Source organism: Lagopus leucura, unplaced genomic scaffold (assembly GCF_019238085.1).
Source record: "Lagopus leucura isolate 7727_CA_CO unplaced genomic scaffold, USGS_WTPT01 Super-Scaffold_100159, whole genome shotgun sequence".
NCBI lineage: Eukaryota > Metazoa > Chordata > Aves > Galliformes > Phasianidae > Lagopus > Lagopus leucura.
Window position 1 is genome coordinate 22,300,172 of NW_024962335.1, and position 15,804 is coordinate 22,315,975.

Genomic DNA, 15,804 nt, shown 5'->3' on the forward strand with positions numbered 1-15,804 from the left:
TCCATGATGTAATCTAGACATCTGTTTATGGTGTTTTGGATTACAACCTGCTGTTGCATTTTCTGAAACTTGCCATTTGGCCAGGACAAGGTATTCAGTCAGATCTTTCTTTCTCCTTCTGTTTTTTTCTGTTTATTGCTTGCCTGTAGAAGGAATGCTTTGCAGCTCAGAAGATCCCTTCATGGCTGGCGCAGCGCTGCACTCTCCCATACAGTGTTCCTTCTTCCACCTCAGCGTTGTGGCTGTATCATATATTATCCCATTCTTCTGAGGTTTCCATGTTGTTCAGTACCCAAAAGTTGCTAACAGCAACCCCAGTGCCCTTGGCAGCATGCTATTTATTATTTATTTATGATATTTATTTATTACATTTGCAGATATTAACTCAGTTCTGCTCACTTCAGAGCCAGATCCATGGAGACATGAAATCTGGCAGCAGCACTCAGGAAAAGGCATAACCAATACTTAATCCTGTGTTTGTGCTTCCCATTGCTCCTGGCTTACCATGGGTTTTCATTACCTTGCTGGAGCACCAACCTCCTAGGGCATTGAAAACCTCACCCCAGGGTCTCACTCATTTTCCAGCACAGGAGAAGCTTCCATTTCTCAGCTTTCTCCTCCTGTTCAACATTTTCTGTCTACGTATAAAAGAAATTTAATGCTGATAATTCAAATGTGACCAGTAATTTCTGCCAGGCTGAGGTGTCTGCAGCACAGCACTGCCAGCATGTCCTCTCACAAGGTAATTTCCAGCCATCACTCATCACTGTGTTTGTTTGGTTTCGCTGATAGCTGTGTTCAGTATCTCCAGCTTTCCTGGTCAGAGCCTTTCTTTCCCTCAAGCACTGTTGAAGCTCCTGATGAGTACCATGTAGGCATTACAATTGTGCAATACCATTTGGAAGGGCTGATGCTGGGGAAAATTGCTGCCTGGGACAAGGGATGAATGAGCTCTTCCTCCCCCTTCTGTTCTCTCTTTGGTTTCTAGATGAGACACTGTTAAAGATGGATGAGGTTGGGCACATCCCGCAGACTCTGGCTAGCCACAAGAGCCGGGCTGCTGATGACACGGGAGGCAAGGCACACCCTGCTGACATGTTGAAGCCTGACCCCCGGGACACTCTTTACAAAGGTAAGACTTGCAAGGGAGTTGAGAAGGCAGCTGCAGCCTGTCTCAGCACATGCAGGCAAACAGCTGAGCAAAATTGTCCTCCTACGCCATGGTTATCAAAGGCCACCCTCCTTATTTCACAGGGGAGCAGGGAGCAGCGTGCAGCATCTGTCGCTGTAGGGTACGAGACAAAACACAGAGTAAACCCATCTCTTCTTTCTTGGAGTCGAATTTATGCGGTGTCTCCAGGCATATTTTAGTGCAAGTGCTGTAGAACAAGATGAATACATGAACTTTAAAAGATGTTTCACTTTATGTATCAGAAATAGTGTAGTCAGCAGGATCACCACTCTGTACTTGCATTGGTGAAGCCTTATTTCAAGGCTTCGGTTCGGTTTTGGGTCTTTCACTGTAAGAAGAATCGGAGGCCATGGAGCACATCCAGAGAAGGGCAACAGGTCTGTGAGGGGTCTGGAGCACGGGTCTTATGGTGATTGAGGGAACCAGCATTGCTCAGGCTGGAGAAGAGGAGTCTCAGAGGAAACCTTATCACTCTCTACAGCTACCTGAAAAGAGGTTATGGTGAGGTGGGTTTCGGCCTCTTCTCTCAAGTTACAGTGATAGGACTAGAGGGGATGGTCTTAAGGTGCCCCAGGGGAGGTTCAGATTGGATATTAGAAAAAAAAATATTCTCTGAAAGAGTGGTGATGCCTTGTAACAGGCTGCCCAGGAAGGTGGTGGAGTCACCATCCCTGGGGGTGTTCAAAAATCGTGTGGATGTGACGCTGAGAGATATGGATATCAAGCATAGTGGTGATGGATTGGGGTTGGACTAGATGGTCTTAGTGGTCTTTTTCCAACCTTAATGATTCTATGATTCTATCTGATAACCTCTCATATAGTTAAGTACAAGCTGGGCACTGAAATAGCTAGGTTGGTGCATCAATTGCAGTAGGGTTTCTCCAGCAATGCTTGCCTACATTTTTTCTTCTCAGTGCCTCTGCTCAGCAAGTCACGCCTGCGCCGAGCCCTGCCAGACTGTCCATACAAGCCTAGCTACCTGGTGAATGGGTTCCCTCTGCAGCGCTACCAGGGCCTCCAGTTTGTAAGTTTTATTCCTTGAGTCAGCACTTACCCAGGGTTAAGGAGGAAGGAGGGAGACCTGATTATTCATGGGCCTCCGTGGGTACCTCCTGTATGAAGATCCTGGGCAGATGTGACCACTTGTTCTTCAGGTCTTCAGCATCCCAATACATGGCAGAGGTTAACAGCAAGAGAAGGGAGATAAGTGCTACACACTGCTTGCTGGTCTCGCTGGCAGACAAGTGTGTGAGTCTTACAAAGCCCCTCAGACCTCAAGCAAAAGCTCTGAGCTTGCCTTCACATGGAGACTTGTCATGGCTGAGGATTTCATTCCCTGGGGAGGTGTAGAGTGCATGGACCAAGGCCCAGAAGAGTTTTCAAACTGGCCTTGAGGTAGGACCCACATTTGTGAACATGCAGCATAGCAAAGTTCACTCATTTTCGTAGCAGAGGAGACTGGCTGAGGCCTGGCAGAGCCAGTGGGACTGGGAGCATATCACCAGTCTGCTTTGCTATCCCTTGGTGCCAGTTCAAGCCTACACTTCCCATGGGACTTGCACCCTGGGTGACCATGGCTTCCTCAGCCTTGCCTGGGGCGGACCTCACACACTTTCTGGGCTCCCGTGTTCTCCTCCACTTCCTCAGTTGGACTATCCCATCTAGTTCTTGCTTTGTTACAGGATTTCAACACATAGTTGCAGAGATGGACCAGCAGATGCCCATCACTCTTCCTTTTGTTTTTCATTTCCATAGTCTCTACTCACAGTCTGCTACTGGGTGCCTTTGAGAGGCATATAGTGAGCAGTGCTTGTTCCTTCCCCAAAAGGCAGCTCACCTTGCAATCGGGTCTGGGTCACCTTATGAATGATATCTGGCATTGATGGGGGCTTTTCCTTTATTTTTCTTCCCTTCTTCCCAGATTCATTTATCCTTCGTTTACCCCAATGATTACAGCCGTCTGAGCCATATGGAGAAAGAAAACAAATGCTTCTATCAGGAAAACCCGTATTACTTGGAAAGGTAGGATGCTGCAAGTGGACGTTTATTAGCAGCGAGAATGGGAGGAGACAGTTTTAAGGCTGGAATTAGAGTGGAATTTCATATTCATTTAGTTGGGACTCTCTTTATTTAAAGGTCCCTTAAGTCCTGTAAAACATTAAAGCATTTATAGTTTCTTTCAATAGCCAGTGCTTCCTTTAAGTGAAATTGTGCTTAGGTCTCAAAGAAAAACCGCTGCTACTTTTCTTGCTCTATTAACCAGGAAGCTGGGTCAGAGTATATTTGTTCCAGTACATCAGGGAATGTATTTGCCAGCAAACTTTCCATGCCAGCATCTGGAGCCTCCTAATGGCTGTCACAGTGGAAGCCAAGCCTTACTCACAACCAGACATCTCGGGGGGAGGGATGAAAACATGCAGCTCACTTTTACTGGAGTCCTGCTCCAGTGATGGCCCTTCAAGAAAACCACCATGTGCATGCTCCCTGCTTCACAGGGAAACAAGCATCTTGTGTGAGGATTCTGTTCATTTCAGGAGGACTTGTTTGCAGGATAAGGAGGGTTGCTTTTCCTGTGAGATAGCTGATGGTGGCCTCCTTGTGCTCATCTTCCTATTTGAGGGCTGGAAAGACAGATTGTATTGTAGGTTTGGGAGAGATCTACTGGGCCTGGGGCCCATTGTGAAGGATGGAGAAGGTGGCTATTGTGGGCTGGCACATGCACCTCAAGTTTTTTTGCTTGACAAATAGTTTGTATTGTAACAGCATTTGGGAAGGGGGAGTTTATTCTGCTTGTCATCAAGCACACATGGAAGGAAATGATGCAACAAGGGAAATCCCTCCCAAAAGCTTGAAGCACAAGCATACAATGGGCTGACATAACACACAAACCACAGTGGCGGTATGGGAGAAAAGAGAGGGAGATCGCTGCAGTTACTTGTCTGAGCCACTTCAGTAGCACAGTGACTTCAGTTTGTAAGTGCACACTGTGTACACTGGATCTGAGCTTTAAGGAGAAGAGAAGGTAAAGGAGCATTTCAGTGTCCTTATGTTGGAATTTCCTCCTGTGCACATGGCGCAGCACTCAAGAAAATGTCTGAGAAACTGGAATGATAACCCAGGAAAGCTGATGTTTTTGACAGTAAGATCTTGATTGCCCCAATATCTGAAAGTGATGATGGTAGCTTATAACTTGCTATGAAAGGAGGTATAATCAAAGTAATTGACCATCTCCTCTGTAGCAATGGCTAGAATTTAGTTGAAGAGGGCAAAATAACTTTGATCAAGCTGATGTCCTTCCTTCTGCAGATTTGGGTTCTCCAAGTACATAAAAATGGACCGGACAGAGAAGAGCCTGGACTCTGATGACAAGACTGAGCAACCAGGTAGGACCCCCTAATATCAGAGCTTGGAGGAGCCTTTTATCCTCCTGTTGACTTTCCATGGCAAGGAAGTCACAGCCCTTCCCTGCCGGAGTGCCACAACTGGAAGAAAGTATTTCCTGCCACATTCACTTTTCTTAAGGGCAGTCTGGGAGGCCAAGCAATGCACTCTAGGAGATGGATGCCAGAGATGTAACTGTGATTATTCCTGCAGGCTTTCAGGAGGGGAACCTGGATGACCTGCAGTATGGAGAGCAGGATGTGGAGAGCACTGTCTCCCCTGCGCACTCCAACATGCGGCAGGCAGAACCAGCAAGTGCTGCTCCTGGCACAGTGATGGGCAGCGATCGTGTCTATGAGGACTATTCCCTCCGGGAGCATCGGCGGCTCCTCTCTGTTGGTGACACAGGGGAGGTGACACAAAGGAGACGGACAAAAAAGTCTGGTGTCAAAACAGCCCTTCTGGCCCCTGCCAACCAAAGCCTCAGTCGAGCTGGCCCAGAGAGAAACCTGGTGACAAAGAGACCTCACTTAAAAGCTGGAGTCAAAGACAACTCCAGAAGCCCTCCGCAGCATGCCAGGGCCGCCCAGGGCAGAGCACCTGCCAAAAAGGAGAACCCTCCTTCTAGGAGCAGGTCTCAAAGGGAGCAGCCTCTCAGCAGCCCCAGGGACTCAGGGGTCAGGATTTCCGAAGGTCTGAGACCTCGAGGAGACCTCAGCATCATGGAGGATAGCCTGCAGCCAGCAGGCACTAAGCAAGCTAGGAAAGCTGGCCCAGCATCCAGCAAAGCCAGCAGGCACCTTGTGGATACTGCTGGCCCCAGCAAGGACCCGCCACGGCTGGAGCAGTGGCTGAACCAAGTGGAGGCCTACGTGGCTGAGCAGAAGAGGGCCACTGGTGGGGATGCGGGCAAGGGAGAGACAGAGGTGGCATCTCTTGCAAAGGGCAAGTCTAGGCCTGAGAAGGTGGCAGCAGAAGAGGAAGAAGAAGAGGTGGATGGGGAGCCAGAGGAGGAGGATGAAGAGGGTTTTGATTATGTACCAGTGTTTGACCAGCTGGTGAACTGGGAGCAGACTTTCAGTGCAAGCAACCTGGATTTCCATGTGCTGCGCACTGACTGGATTGATCTGAAGTGCAACACATCAGGAAACCTGCTGCTGAAAGAGAGGGAAGCCCTGGAAGTCACACGTGTCTTCCTCAAGAAGCTCAACCAAAGGATTAAAGGGTAAGGCAAAGTGTGAAAAACTGGAGCTTGTGTACGTATTGTTTGCAACTAGAATCAATCAAAGGATAAACTAGATGTGGGAGATAAAACTTCAGACAAGGATTCTATGTAAAAACCAGAAGATCTCTCTGAGCTGAGAAATGGGAATGTTGGGTACTAGATCATGTCCAGGTCTGACTATCACCCTCCAACAGCCAGTGGTTGTAAATGTGAGAGACTGGAGGTTTCAGTCCAGCTGGCATCACTGGTGCATGGCTGTTTTCCTCCTTGCACTGTGTACGCACTGAGAGCATGTAGAAGCATTTTGTCAGCTGTAGATTAAGGTACCTCAGTGATACAAATTAGGACTGGAGCTCCTCATGCTTGTGGTTTAATGCCTATTACCTCTCAATTTGTGAACCCGGTACCATTTAGGACATAGGATCAGAAGGGACTTGTCAGAAATTGTGAATCAGCACACTGACTTCACAAACAACCAAGTACCCTAACCTTTATCTGAACATATGCATTTCCACTGTAGAACTAAACATCTTTGATTACCTTTCTGGCAAATGAACGAAAAAACCTCCTAAGAGCTTCTATTAGTCTCCAGCTTTCCTCAACCTTTTTGATGAATTGGCCTATATTTCCGTGATTTTTCTGTATGTTCTTTTCCACACTGGTTTCAGTTTTGGTTAATTCTCCTGAACAGTATTCTGAGTAATACATAGAATGGTGTTATTTACTTCTCAACTCCCAGAAATAGCTCTCATGCTACATCTTTAGATTGTGTTTGTTTTTTCTTGGGGTCACATCAGTCACAGTCACAGTGTAACTGATCAGTACGCTCATGGTTTTCTCAGCACTTTTAACTGATGAGCATCCATTTCATATTACATGACAGGACATCACCTTGCATTTCATCCCATTATGGCCATTCTGGACCTACAGCTCATCCCAGTCTTTTCTGTATGATCGCTCAGTCTTACTCCTTGTTATCGTCTGATAAGCTGTCATCAGCCACCTTCACCAACCCAACCATTCTTCCCGTGCCAAGATCTCTGACAGAGGTGTTGAGTACACTCGCTATTACCAGCCCCACAGTCATTCAGACACATTTGTTGTTTTCAGTGTCACCTTTATTTCATTCCCCTTGCCAACTATTTTCTCTTGGCTGGGATCCCAGATCTAATCCCACGTGCTTACGGATTTAGGAAACAGGTGCTAAATCATCCCGTGGGGGAAAGCTGGGGACAAAAAGAGTTGTGCTAGCCCAGGAGGAAACAGCCGGCAGAGCAAAATGAGCCAAGTAGGGTGAAGGTGGGAGAGTGGGCCATGTACAGGGGACATACCCATCCTGGCTGAATCTCCTGCAGGCGGTTCCAGCTGCAGCGTATCGTGAATGTGGAGAAACGCCAGGACCGCATGCGAGGGAGCCGCTACCTGCTGGAGCTGGAGCTGCTGGAGCAGGGAGAGCGTCTCGTCCGCTTCTCCGAGTACATCTTTGCTCGTGGCTGGCAGGGTGTGGGTGGCGATGAGCAAGAGGAGAGGAACATGAGGAACCTGGCTTGGGGTCGCCGGCGTCACCTGATGGCTGTGGCAAAAGAGCCAGAGCTGTGCTGGCCCCAGGGCTTTTCCTGGAACCACCGTGCTGTGGTTCACTTTGTGGTGCCAGGTAAGGAGATCCTGGGACTTGAAGTAACAGCATGGCTGGTTCTTCCTTCAGGGGCAGAGTTGTTAGGGTCACTTCTGATTTCTTTTGTCTCCTAGCTAATTCTCCTCACAAATACGATAGGGCCCAAGCCTCCCATGGCTTGTAAGCCCAGAGAAAAACACCGACACATTTTGGGAAAGAACCCACACCCATTTCTGGGCCCTTCGGTCCAAGTTTTCAGCCTGGACCTATTTGTGCATCCCTTCAGTGTTGGTAGGGTTTGAGAGGAGGCAAGAAGCCTTGCTTGCTGAAAGCCATGCCATCTTTGAAATCAGTTTTCCTTTGTTTCTCTCCCTCTTGCAATACATCCAGTGAAAAACCAGGCACGGTGGGTGCTGCAGTTCATCTCTGACATGGAAGAGCTGTTCCGAGTCACTAAGGATCCCTACTTCAATGTCATCATCACAGACTACAGCAGCGATGACATGAACATAGAGACTGCTCTGAAAAGGTCTAGCTTGCGCAGGTGAGAGTGCTGTCTGGTCACAAAATACACAAAAAAGTGTATTCCTGTAAATGCACTAGATCTACAAATCTTTTTGCATTGATCTCCCTCAGCTTCTGGCAGCTAGAAACCCAACGATGATATTCATCTACACTTTGTGTGTTTATGTGCACATTTTGCTGTTATAATTTCATGTATGTGTGCTGCATAGAATATTGTTATAAAACTGTAAGGCAATACCTATCACAGTCATCTATTCAGATGCATGTCTTTTCTCTCGGCTTTCTTCAAGTTTTCAAGGGAGGACAGAAAGCAAGTGTCAAAGTGATGGGGGACGGGTTAAGCCAGAGAAGACAAGAAAGCTGTGAGAAATGAGTGTGGAGTCCTCTGGGGACTTCTCTTGCTGCAACAGCTGTCTGGCGTATTGTATTCTGACCTCAAACAGCCTTGGTTGGTCCTTTCCAGTGCTAGAGGTTCCAAAAATAGAGCTGGCAGGACTTCTGCTATGAACTATCCTTGTTGCATATGTGGCAGGACCATCAGGACACACTGGCACAGAGGTAGTGCTGAGCTCGCATGCTCACACAATGGCTTTTTTCCTCTGCTCAGGGGGCAAGAGGTGGCTCCTCAACACGGTACCCATGGTGTATCACTGCTAGCAGTGTTTTCTGTCTCATCGACATGCATATGCCAAACTTCTCATTCTTGTTTGGCCCACAGCTATCGGTACTTGAAGCTGATGGGGAATTTTGAGCGTTCTGCTGGCCTGCAGGCAGGAATAGACCTCGTGACGGTAAGCCTGGGGGATGTGGGGTGGATAGGAGGATGTCTGGTGTATGTCCAGCACTGCTTTTTGCCTGTCATATTGGACATGCTGGCTTTTAAGAAAGGAAATAGCCCAACAGAACAGATAAAATGTAGATGTGTTTCTTGTCCCTCTGGAGTAAGGATCTTGTCCCTTTCTCCAAGGAGACCAGTCCCTGTGATCCATGCCATTCTTGCCCTACTTACTTGAACTATGAGACAGGAAGGAAATCAGGAGTAGCAGCTTTATGAAGTTGGCTCATTCAGATTGCAGTCATAACATATCTACCATTGAAAAAGCAGCCGATGGCAGTTTCGCCATTCACTAAGACTTCAGTTTCCAGTCTAGCAATGTATGGCTCTTTAATTCACTCCCATCTCTCTGTCATCCTGTCCTTCAAGAAAGACTTACTTAAAGTCACCCTATTTTTTTCCCAACTGGTGTGGTCGGCTCCAGGATCCACACAGCATAATTTTCCTTTGCGACCTCCACATCCACTTCCCAGCTGGAATCATTGACTCAATCCGGAAGCACTGCGTGGAAGGCAAGATGGCCTTTGCTCCCATGGTCATGAGGCTGCACTGCGGCATGTCCCCACAGTCACCTGATGGTAAGAGGGAGTGGAGCTTCTTGGGCTCAGACCTCGGGGAATGGAGAAAGAAGGAACATGTCTGCAGCCCCTGGATTTGCTGCTCAATTGCTGTCAAGGTCTGGTGCTTCATGTACTGCCAGTGCCAACAGGTGGGAGAGCACTAGGCATAGAACTGTGGTAGGTAGTTGGCATTTGAGATCAAAGAGAATATGATTTCTTCTGGTCACTGCTTTGAACTCCCAGTAGATCTGACTGTCTAAGGAATCCCGCCTTTTAGTCATTCCTATCCATCTCTCTCTTTTTTTAGAGGGCACTGTCTGGCCTCTTGAGTATGGCTGCTAGCCCAGCAGTGAGAGGAGGCAATTCAAGTCAGGGGGAGAAAAGTGACAGAGAGCATAGGATTTCTGTTAGACAAAGGTGGTCATCCTGAGGCACCACAGAAGCAAATTACCATTGAGTAGATATTTTTTCATCCTGGCACAGGGACAATCACCTGAACCTGAGAAGGCCCACTTACATTAAGTATCATGCTGCCAGACAGGAGATGTGAGAGGCTTTGCTAGGACAACCCAAGCTGCCTGTAAGCCTTTCTGACTTCCTGAAGCTTTAAAATAGTTGGTTCTGCCTTGGTGATTTGGGTCTCTGGTATCAACACTGTCTCAGTACTGACATGCTTGTGCCTCTTTTGTGCTGTCCTCAGGCTACTGGGAGGTGAATGGGTTTGGTCTCCTTGGCATATACAAGTCTGATCTGGACAAGATCGGAGGGATGAATACAAAAGAGTTTCGGGACCGCTGGGGAGGAGAAGACTGGGAACTTCTGGACAGGTGAGTATTCACTGTCATCATTCACGTGCTTAGAAAGGAGACCCATTAGGTCCTGAAGGAACAGTGACTGGAAAGCATGGATCTAAGGAAATGAAGGTGGTGAAGACCACCATAAGCTTGGTTAGTGAGAGAGAGACTTTGGGGATGTCCAGAGCTCAAGACTACTACATGCGTGTATCCAAAATATACCACTACAGCCACTGATAAAGGAAAAGAGGAAGTGTTTCTGATGTTTTCCAGCCACGCTGTCGGTTAGCCATGGACAAATGGCTGATAAAGTACTGATGATCCTGGAGACTTCATCTTCTTGAATCAGTGGATGGTGATTCAGTTATAGTCCCCCAAACTTTCCATACAACATACAGCAGTCACTCAAAATAGCACTTGCCAGAGAGACATTTCAGGATCATGAGCTTGGGTTACAGTTTCTGAGAAGTATATGATGCCCTGCTGTACAAATTCTAGTTTTCTGTGTTTGCAGGCCCTTCTGTGTTTTGGGCCCTTTCTTTTCAGTCAGATCACTGAGGAAAAGACTAGCATCCTGCATAATCCCATCTTGCCAGCTGTCACATGCAGCATGCCTGTACCTGTTCCCAACAAATCTGCTTTCAAGGGCCTATGAACACTCAGCAAAGTGTCATCAGATGCCTACTTACGGATAGGAGATACCCTGAGCTGTTTTGGACTCTTGAGCTGGGTTGTGATCTGTTGACAATAGGGCTGCTTAAAACAGATCCCCCACAAGCTCCCTGGTATTGCTGCCATCAAGATTTTCCTCAATTTACCCTTCTCCTTTCTGCTAGGATCTTACAGGCCGGGCTGGAAGTGGAACGTCTGTCCCTGAGAAACTTTTTTCACTGGTTTCATTCAAAGCGGGGAATGTGGAACCGGCGCCAGCTGAAAACATTGTAGCCTTCAACTCCAGAGATGCTCGGCAGCACCATCCACCATCTTGCCTTGATGTGCACTTTATCAAGGCACACAGCCAAGAGCATAAACTCTGCCTCCACTGGGACAGAAGAAGGAAGTGTCGGGCTAGAAGAGTGGGAGCTTCTCTTGTGAATCATTGCATCCAGCATGGGATCCGTGTCCTTTTGGGAAGTTATATGTGCGAGCTGTCACACAGTGAAGGATTTGTATTTCCTGCCATGCAGTCTGGTGGATGGTACAGTGGGGAGAGGTGCCATATTTCCTGTTGAGTCTTGTGTGGTGCATATCAAACAAAAATCCCAGCTAAGCCCAGAATGTTTTACAGGAATGCACCTTCTCTGTCAATACTTGAAGAAAAAGAGGAAAAACAAAAACAAAAACCTCTCCTTCCCTCCCAACCCCTTCCCCATCTCTCTGGTGTCAATGCTTTCGGACAGGGGACCAAAATATTTTCTCTGAACTGTGTTGTGTCCGTATGCCCGTGTGCTGACCGCAGAACATTCTGGATGAGGAGGTGCTGATAAGCACTTCACCTTGCTGATGCTTAGGTGTTTCTGTGTGCTTTGCACTTCAGTCGTTATGAAAAAACATGCTCAGTGAATGTGGATGAAGTCTGAAGTGCACTTCCCAAATGAGAGCCACATTTGCCTGCAGTGGAGCAAGGTGACAGGGGGTGATGTTTCAGCTCTACCTGAATTATTGATTCACTGCCTGAGGATAGTGGAGGGGTTATACAGAGACACTTGGAGGGCATCTCAGGAGGAATTTTGCAGCCTTATCTGACAGACATACATGTTTGTCCTAAAAATATCAGGGAAACCCTCACAGGGAAGAAGTGGCAATATTTTATTAGTTGATATATTGAGATTTTGTCAGAAAAAGAGGAGACAGATTTTTCTGCTCTCTAAATCCTGTACATTTATGCAGTATCTAAAGGTTAATTTAATAAATTAAGACTTAACAGTTAGGTCCTGTTATAGTTCGACTTTCACGTAAAGAGCAGACTTGTTTGTGTTGTCTGAGGAACTGGCACAACTGTTGGTGCTTCACTTTTGGAGCAGCCCTGGGAGCCCAGTATGGAGAAGATGGCTTCTCCATACTTGGCATTTGCATTGGTTGTAAGGATCAGTGAGGGCAGAAGAGGTCCAGGTGAATAAAACGATGGTCAGACCCACGCCTGCACTGATGAGAAAGCTGTGGGAAGAGCTTGTGTCCACAGCCAGCCTCATGTCAGAGCAAATTCTCAGCCCCTGAAATTACCGTAAATTCAAGGTAAGATTTTTACCTCTAAAACCATTTTACAGGACTGCACTCTACACTGGAGCTTCAGGGTCCCCATACAAAGCTGAAAAGGCTGCTGCTGGTCTCATGCTTCTGTAGGGAGTGTGACACTGAATGCTCCTCACGACTCTCAGCAATGAAGGGAGTTGTTGAGTAGTGAGCAATGGAGGTGTGCAGCACACAAGCAGTGTCTGAAGTGGTACTAGAGCTGCTTGCTTTTAGGCTGATGGAACAGATGCTAATTCAGAATAGATATTTGTTATTAGTTCCATGGTGCTTCACAAGCCCATCAGGCTCCACTGTTGTGGTAGAAAACGGAACATGTGAGTTCTGGCACACAAAATAAATCTTGTCAAATCATCTGGCTGCCTCAGTCTGGGTTTTGTCCCTGATGAAGTTAGCTGTATTTAAGGAAGTTTCAATGTGCAGTGTGCAGTTATGGTGAGAAGTATGTGAGAGTGCTATGCCCATCGCTCCATGCAGCCTTTGCTTGAATGCAGTTACTGAATAGCTAAGAAGAGACAGCTTTCAGCCTTCTGCCCAAGCTAGAGCAGTCTTTTTAATGAGGGAAAGTACTTTTCCCATGTAGACAATAAGAATAAAAAGCAGAGAATGGCATTATGGCCACTTTGCTGAGGGAGAGCTGGCAATCTTTTGGTGATCCTAATATCAGACAGAGGGAAGATGGGTGATTTCTCCTCTGTGATTTCACATCTGGCTTAGGTGTAATCTGTAGTACCTAAAGGCAACAGCTTGTGTTCTTCTGTAGACAGTGGTGAGAATGATGTGCATCCAGGATGTAATCCACTGTCCTTGGCTTCTGTGATAGGAGTAACTCCTCTTCTTCACCAGAGATGATAACCATCAGAGACTGGAGTAGAAAGTAGGGTACAATCCTGGCTCCAGCACTGCTGGCAGGTTTTGAAGATTTTGTACCCGTGCTTTAGCTGGCTGGGTGACTGCTCCTTCTGTCACACCTTTAGCCCAGAGCTGCCTACCTCATGGGAACTCCTTAGTGTGCATGTAAGGAACTACTGTTGCTCAATCCAATTTCCTAAAGGCCAGTGTCCCCACTGTAAAAGTTGCCATCACAACTGTTCTTCTGTTCTTAGCACAATGAGGACTCTGAGCTGGTGTTTAAGCATTGTGGTGGTAAACATGATTAACACTAATTGGCACTAGTTGGCAGCCTTTGTGGAGGAGCTTGGAGAGAGCTCATGGGGACAGAGGCTATTGTGTAGTCCACAAGCTCAGCGACTGCTGTTGGTTGTCTGAAGAAGATGGGCTGTGTGCTTGCTGGCTTGATAGCTAGCAAGAAATCTTGTGGGAGCAGAGCCAGGTTTCACCCTTAGGCTGTTGCCCCTCTTCTGAAACAACCCAGAGCTCTTCTCCCTCAAATGGAGGTATGACAAGCAACAGGAGTAGGTGGTCCCACAGCCATACTGTGAGAGGACATGGCCATCCAGGGCAGTGGCCAAGCCACCACAATGCCCAGCTAACTATCCCCAGGTAGCCCACCAGTGTCACATACCGCAGCACAGAGGGCTCGTCCCGACCATCAGTATATTCCAAAGCACAAGACCAGGGAACCTGGTGTCACCAGGGCAGGGAAGCTGACTCCTGATTCTCATTTCTGTCACAGAGGAGTTTTAAGAAGTTTTGCCTGAGTATGTGGTGAGTTTTGCCTCACATTCCTGGCTTTCATGTACATCCTGGCCATGTCCTATCCCTGAGGCAGAAGGGAATGAGTTGCTTGTCATTTCCTGTGTATCAACCACATGGGCTCCGGTGGGTCCTTGGCTGGGGATGGAAGGAAAACCATGGGCCACTGTGCAGAACAGAGCTTCCCTGCAGCAGGATGCGGCCAGGCTGGGGGCCCTGATCCCCCATATGCAGGCTGCACTGCCGGGTGCTGGCTCCATCAGCAGGACTTGTTCATTGCCAGTGAACTGTGGGCCTGGGGGGTTGTTTTATAGCTCAGCAAAGTGAACAGTGAGGGGCCAGCTTTTATTCTGAGAAATGCCTTGTGTGAAAACAATAACATGACTTGTTTTGTCATCATTTTTAATATTTGCCTGGAATGAACTTCTCACTGCCTATGACTGTCTGAAGTTGTTTCATTTTTTTATGTACCAATGCTTTGTGTTATAAATCTGGATTGTACCTTTGACTTATCTGCCTTAAAGTGGGTCTGTGCCTTCTAGACAACCTCTCGGCCACCTCTCTGTATGATCTGGGGGATATACTGGTTCTCCCACACATTTTATAAATATATGGTCTTCCTACAAGTGCTTTACTATGTCTCCGTGTTACTTGCATCACCACACAGCAGGGATTAGATACCCAATGTTGCTCCCTGCTCTCATGTAGCTGAGCATGTAGGCAGTACTGCAAAGCCAGGTCCCTCTGCCCAACAAGCAGGCAGGAGACTTGCCAGGGGCAAGGGCTGGCAACGAAACAGACTTTCATCCATTTTACCAAGACTTATCTTGTGGAACAGAGCAGAAATGCTGGATAAATACATGTTCCAGAAAAGCAAAACGTATGCGAACCATTAGGTCATGGCATGTACCAGTGACTGAGCACATGGTGAAGGGGCATAGCGAGCCCTGGGAGCACAGGTGGAAACAATTCACCCGTGTGACCAGAAGGAGTGGAACCAATCGCCATCCCCCCTAACTTCATTTAAGGGCAGCTGGCACAAGAGAAGGGCATCTCCTTGGTGATTGCTTTTCTGGAGTCTTTGGGTGAGCCCTCTTTATTGGAAAGGGGAAATTCCTTCTTTATTACTAGATTGTGACCTCCATCTTTTGTGGGTGATGCTAAACAGGATTAAAGCAGCTATATTTACTACTGCCTTTCTCTATACTGGAATACTGCAAAGCAGTAATGCAGAAAGCTGTCTGTCTTGCAAAGGGGCAATTCTTGCAGAAGGCTGTAGCTGAGGGCTTAGACCTGAGTTGGTTCTTTAACACTGGGAATTCTTTCATGGCAACTGCTTACCTCTGTTAGGACTTAGCCCCTCTTTTCCTCAATGACATTGTAATTAAGGTCTGGTAATGAATTTCCTCTTGTAGCTTCTTTCCCAGCCAAACCTTTATTTTTGTTACGTTCACTCATCAATACTCCTTGCTTTGCCTCCATGAAGCAGTGAGTCGCAGGATTTGAGGTTGTAAAATTTTTTTACCTTTGTGTAAACCCAGCCGGCCAGTAGTGGCCACAAGCCCTTGGCCCTTAGATAGTTTTCTAGTAGCTGAAACCAGTTTTGCTGCCTCTTCCTGAAGGAGAGCAGGGTAACAGAGGTTTCTCGAGAATGTTCACCTCCATTTGCTGTTGCTGTTAACAGAGACTGAGGACTGAGATAGGCAACAAGCTCGCTATCACTCTAGATCTGTCATCATTGCATGTTTGGCACTGGTGAGGCTGCACCTTC

General features: G+C 47.3%; 1 protein-coding gene across 1 annotated transcript in view; it reads left to right on the forward strand.

Moving 5' to 3' along the window:
* The window catches only part of B4GALNT3 (beta-1,4-N-acetyl-galactosaminyltransferase 3), a 60,198-nt gene extending 45,539 nt beyond the window's left edge, over window positions 1-14,659 (forward strand). The window contains exons 10-20 of the mRNA XM_042889969.1: window positions 989-1,132; window positions 2,107-2,216; window positions 3,114-3,214; window positions 4,499-4,575; window positions 4,787-5,798; window positions 7,154-7,452; window positions 7,804-7,957; window positions 8,657-8,729; window positions 9,198-9,351; window positions 10,034-10,160; window positions 10,964-14,659. Of these exons, the coding sequence (XP_042745903.1) occupies window positions 989-1,132; window positions 2,107-2,216; window positions 3,114-3,214; window positions 4,499-4,575; window positions 4,787-5,798; window positions 7,154-7,452; window positions 7,804-7,957; window positions 8,657-8,729; window positions 9,198-9,351; window positions 10,034-10,160; window positions 10,964-11,072 (2,360 nt within the window). The 3' untranslated portion in view covers window positions 11,073-14,659. The remainder of the gene's footprint in view (window positions 1-988; window positions 1,133-2,106; window positions 2,217-3,113; window positions 3,215-4,498; window positions 4,576-4,786; window positions 5,799-7,153; window positions 7,453-7,803; window positions 7,958-8,656; window positions 8,730-9,197; window positions 9,352-10,033; window positions 10,161-10,963) is intronic.
* Window positions 14,660-15,804: the final 1,145 nt, after the last annotated feature.